Raw genomic sequence first — 5,162 nt, 5'->3', positions numbered from 1 at the left:
GGAACGGCTCGGAGCAAGGAGCTGCGCGTGCAGCCACGACACAGTGCCATTGAGCTCGCAAGAACGTACGCCAGTAATCGGAGCGACGGCCATTTTGGGGATTGTATATATTCTCGGCGTTTCGGAGGAGGTGGACGTGACTATCTGTCTTGCGAGACTCGGGATTGGGATGGAGTGATCTTGTTCCTCAACCAGTGGAGGATGGGAACATCGAACGATAATCGCGCTAGCCACATCACGTGACTCTATAACCACCCGGCAAATTCGCGGTCTCCGGCAAAAAGACAAAGATAAGGCCGGGGAGCTTTAGTTATTCGACCCTTGAAGTGCAAGTAATTCGCACCGCCAAGGGGTAGACGAAGCAAAACCACCACTGCGATGAGTCTTCGCCTCGCCTCCCGGCGGCTGCTGTCGCCAGGTAAGCTCACCGGCAGCTTTCTCATTTCAATTGCCTAATTTCCAAGCAGGTTCGCAACTTTCTGCGTCTGCCGGGCCACTCATAAACCCGCTGCCTGTTATTGTAGGGACCATTGTGCAGAAACGCCGCAAATGGAACCTGTTCAAGAACTGGGGGAAAAAGTCTGAGAAGGATGATGCACTCGCCGGGCTAGACCTTGATGACCCCAAAACGCGGCAGCAGTTTCTTGACCGCAACATGAACGGCAAGATCGAGAACAACATCTTCCAGGACGAAATCGAGACGGCCGTCGCCAAAGACGCCAACAAAGCCAAGGAGAGCGCTCGCAAGCGACCGGAAAATGTCGAGCAGAAGACACGGGAGAACATGGCCATGGTTGTCGACCCGGACCCCCTTGGTCGCATGCGGTGGCAACGGAGAAAAGTGATGCAAATGGTCCGCAAGAACGGCCGGATGACGAAGGAGCAAAAGATCAGGACTACGGAACGCCAGCTCCTCCACAAGAGCCCCTTTATGGCGACAAGCGTGAAGAAGCTGATGATGCTCTCGCGCCAAATTTCGGGCAAGTCGGTCGACGATGCCATCACACAGATGACGTGGTCCAAGAAGAAGATGTCTGCCGAGATTCGATACTACTTGGAAGAGGCGCGCGATCTTGCGATTGCGCAGCGCGGAATGGGCCTGGGTAAGGTGAACGGCGAGCTCTACGATAACCCCCAAAAAATTCAGACGACCGAAGGCAAATGGGTCGAGGTCGTCGACCCATCCCGCATGTACATTGCACAGTCTTGGGTCGGCCGTGGAAAGTGGCGCGGGAAAAGCATAGACCCCAAGGGACGTGGCAGAATGGGCCTCATCCAGCACCCTGCTACATGTATGTGATCTGAACAAGATATAGTGCTGACGTATGAGCTAATTTTACAACTCTCTAGCTTTGACTATTTTGCTCAAGGAAGACCGAACCAGGGTGCGTGAGCACGAGGAGCGCGAAGCAAAGAAGGCCGCAAAGGGCCCATGGATCCATCTGCCCAACCGCAGTGTTCACGGCCAGCGACCATACTATAGTTGGTAAACAACGGCATTGATTTGTGCCATCATAGTCACTCATCGACAGCCATTTGAATTGAACTCGCTGGAGAATTGTAACAACATATGTACATAGAATAGAAGCTGTAAGAAGCTAACAAAAAGAAAAACGTATCTCTGCCCGCAGTGGCTTGTTACCGATCATGACCGATAACTAAGGTATTGACTTTGATATGGAGTAGCCGAATCCATAGGATAGAACTTAAAAAAAAAAGACAAGAAAGCTGAATATACACATGAAATCCTTCGTGCTTCGAAATTGCAAAATCCACATCGATGAGTGCACCGTACGAAGCGATTTGATCAAATTCGTGATCCTTCCTCTTGCTCCCCAGTGCAACCGCCATCGCTGGTCCCATCACACCATGGTTCGTGGCTGCTGGCTTGGAACCATGTCCTCGTAGCGATTTGCTGTCATTTCGATGTCATTGCCGTACTTGTCGTAGGAATCGCGGTTCCGTTCCCGATCCTCGCGCGCGGGGTATGTCAGTCCCGAACCAGGGAGTGGCTTAGAAATTTCCATAGAGTGTCGAGGCCCAACCTGGTTCTTTCTGTTCCTGAGCAAGCAGAACGCAATGATAGCAACGGCCGCGACAACAATCGCGACACCAATCCCGATGCCAGCAGCTGCGCCGGACGAAATACCAGGGGCAGGCACCGGCGAAGCTGCCGGAGAGGTCTCGCCAGCAACGGTTGTAGTAGTACTCGGGTGGTTGGATAGTGTGGGACTAGACTATTATAATTCACTTAGACTTGTGCTTCCTTTTCGACGATATCGTGCTTCATGCTTACAGATGATGTGGTGCTTGCGATGGTAGTGCCTCGAGTGGTTGAAGTGCTTGATGTGGAAGGGGACGCGGGTGTCGGTGTCAAGCTTGGCGATGTCAAGGTTGACGATGATGACGGAGTTGGCGATGGCAATGGAGTAGACGATGTTGAGACAGGTGGCGTACTTGCTGCGGGTGGGCTTGTCGAGGTCAACGAGGGCGATGGGGGTGCGGGCGATGAGGACGCGTCAACCCGGGCAGCGGGCACTTTCGCGACTTCACCTGCGGTCTATTAGCACATATGGGATGTCTTTTCCGTGGGCAAAACTTACCAACACAGAAGCGAGACGGATTAGCTCCGACCATTCCTTCTCGTATCTCCTCGACAGTCGCACCGCAAGTCTTTGAGCACTCGGCAATAAGGTCAACGAAGCCTTGCTTTTCACAGAGACAGCCAGCTTGATCAGCAGCGACACACCCCAAATCTTTGTAATGGTCATTTTGAACGGTGTTGACGCAGGTTGGCTAGGAAGGAACACTTTGCGTCAGACATGGGACCAGGATCACGAAAAGAACGAAAAGACAAACCACACAACTGCCGTCAGCTATGACAGTAATAGTATTGAAGCCCAGTAGGACTAAAGCAGCCCAATGGGGGAGCAGGGCAATCATTTTGATGGGCTATCCCAGGAGAAGGTCAATGTCACAGAAGCGCAGCTCGATGTATTCCACGGCTTGTTGCAAGCCCAGCAGACGCGAACCCAGCGATAATGGGGAAGGTTGGAGAATTGTCGAGTACAGGGCACGAAGCACCGAGACGATTCTTGCGGCGTGTGGGTATTATTTGCGAATTTGCATGAGTACGACAAGACCGGATTTGCGCGTCACTCGAGAGAGAAAGCTGCCAGGGGCGGAACCGGTCGCGCGCAACGTGGAAGCTAAGCAAAAAAGAAAACGAAAGGATGAAGAATGAGCGAGGGAAACGCGGCTAGGCGCGAATAACTACCTAGGGAACGACAGAGTTCGACGGAGGAAAGGGAGGGAAGGTCGTAACGATTGGAATGCGGCGCGGAACCAGGCAGCCAGCGATGTTGGAGTAGAGTCCACGAGATGGCACCGTTCACAAGCAGGTACGACGGGCAAGGTTAGTCGTCAACGGGGGTAGCACAGAGCATCAGTTATTACGGAGTACATAATACCTAGGTAGTTAATAACGGCTTATTTCGAGGAAGGAGGATAACAGGAGCCAAGGCGCACTAGTTATTTTGGTACCTGCAAGAGTAGTTTGAACCCTGTCTTTTTGCGGGGGCAGGGAGCAGGCAGCCGCAGCAGGCCCGTCCGTCCAGGGAGTGTTATTACTGGTAGGATAGCACTGGCACTTTTGCAGCGCTTCTCCCCGAAATGAGACTGCCCAGTGCCTTTTGGGTATCGCTGCCAGGTATCGTGTTTGATCATTGATGAGCGTGGCGGGTTGATGAAAGATCTGCACTGCCCCTGTGCCGGGAAATAAGGGCACGAACGGACGTACGTACCTGGAACCACTACTGTAGTTAGTTACCTTAGTACCTACCTACCTACATACGCGAGTGAGGCCTGTTTTTGGACAGGGTACTAGACATCTTGACTCGGGCATAATAACTAGTGAGATTAAATCAACCGATATAAAATCAAATAAAGATGATGACGAGAAGAAATTTGGAAATGACTCAAACCTCGTGGTTTATAACTGATAGCAGGCTATTCTTGTCCCCTCGATGCCCGCAGCGGGCACAGGTGACGGAGCTTCCGTCGCTCATCAGGGGGCTTGTACTTGTTTGGAGTATAAGAAGCACATTCATGATGGACGTACGGAAAGGTAAAAGCAAATATGCAGAATGTAGTCCAGCCGAAAGCTTCCTAGTTACTTACTTTCCTCTTATTAACCAGTCTGCCGCTGTCATACGCCGCAAGTCAGTGCTTCGTGGCTTGTATTCGCCAATTCTCCAACCTTACTCACTGTCGCTGGTTTCATGTCTCCAAGGGCATGCCGGACCGAGAATGGCTTCTCTTTCACCCATCTGCATTGAGTCGCATAACTGCCGCGTATCTTAGACAAATACATATATCAACGCTTTCAGTACCAGCATCCCTGCATGCCGCAATTGGGTGTTAGGGTTTAACTAATAAGCTAGGTATGGGTTTTGCGTGGTAACTATTCCGTGTGACGCTTTTGCTCATTCATTCTTTTTTTCTCACCACCATTGGTTGGTGCCAGTTATCACCCTTTACCAGATGTCCTCGCACCCTATCAACCACACTCAACAGGCTACCACGAACTCAGTCCTCCGTAGACCGTGGTTTTATCACAATTGAGTAGGTATATAAATCTGGCAAGCTCGTCAACACGGTTCACATATGTAAGAGAAAAGAGTGAATAGACTGTTCAGGTATAGGCTCTAAATGCCAAATGCAACTATCGCGAATGGCTCAGGAGGTACTCCGTACCTAGGTCCTAGGTAGGTAGCTGCCAGATAGATGATAAGTTTAGACTAAAAAGGTCATAAAACTACTAAGGATACCGAATTCCCGGGGGTTGTGTCATCAAGATCAATGGGGGGCTTCCGTGGCAAACGCGAAAGGAAAAGAAGAGGAAGAAAGAAAAATAGGGTGACGAAGTGAATGATAGGAAGAAAATAGGAAGAATAGTTAATGAAGATAATGGTATTCCTAACCAGCGGTTTATTTTGCCTCATGGTGCTAGTTAGGTATTACTTTGTACTTTGGTACTGTTGTCCGCCCCACACCGACCGATAAGACTTATCAGAACTTGAAGAGCTGCTGCGAGGGCCGCATTGCGGTTCAAAAGCAACAAACAGACAGAGCTGGTGCTGCACGCCCGACGGCCAGAGATT

General features: G+C 50.9%; 1 protein-coding gene across 1 annotated transcript; it reads left to right on the top strand.

Annotated features, from left to right (window-relative positions):
* Window positions 1-378: 378 nt before the first annotated feature.
* On the top strand, window positions 379-1,490 carry CCM_00766 (mitochondrial large ribosomal subunit; the record flags this gene model as incomplete). The annotated part of the gene is made up of 3 exons (XM_006665925.1): window positions 379-418; window positions 525-1,292; window positions 1,351-1,490. 3 exons carry the CDS (start codon window positions 379-381, stop codon window positions 1,488-1,490), a joined length of 948 nt encoding a protein of 315 aa, XP_006665988.1.
* Window positions 1,491-5,162: the final 3,672 nt, after the last annotated feature.

The sequence above is a fragment of the Cordyceps militaris genome (assembly GCF_000225605.1).
Source record: "Cordyceps militaris CM01 unplaced genomic scaffold CCM_S00001, whole genome shotgun sequence".
Lineage (NCBI taxonomy): Eukaryota > Fungi > Ascomycota > Sordariomycetes > Hypocreales > Cordycipitaceae > Cordyceps > Cordyceps militaris.
This window is presented reverse-complemented; position numbering and strand designations above follow the sequence as displayed.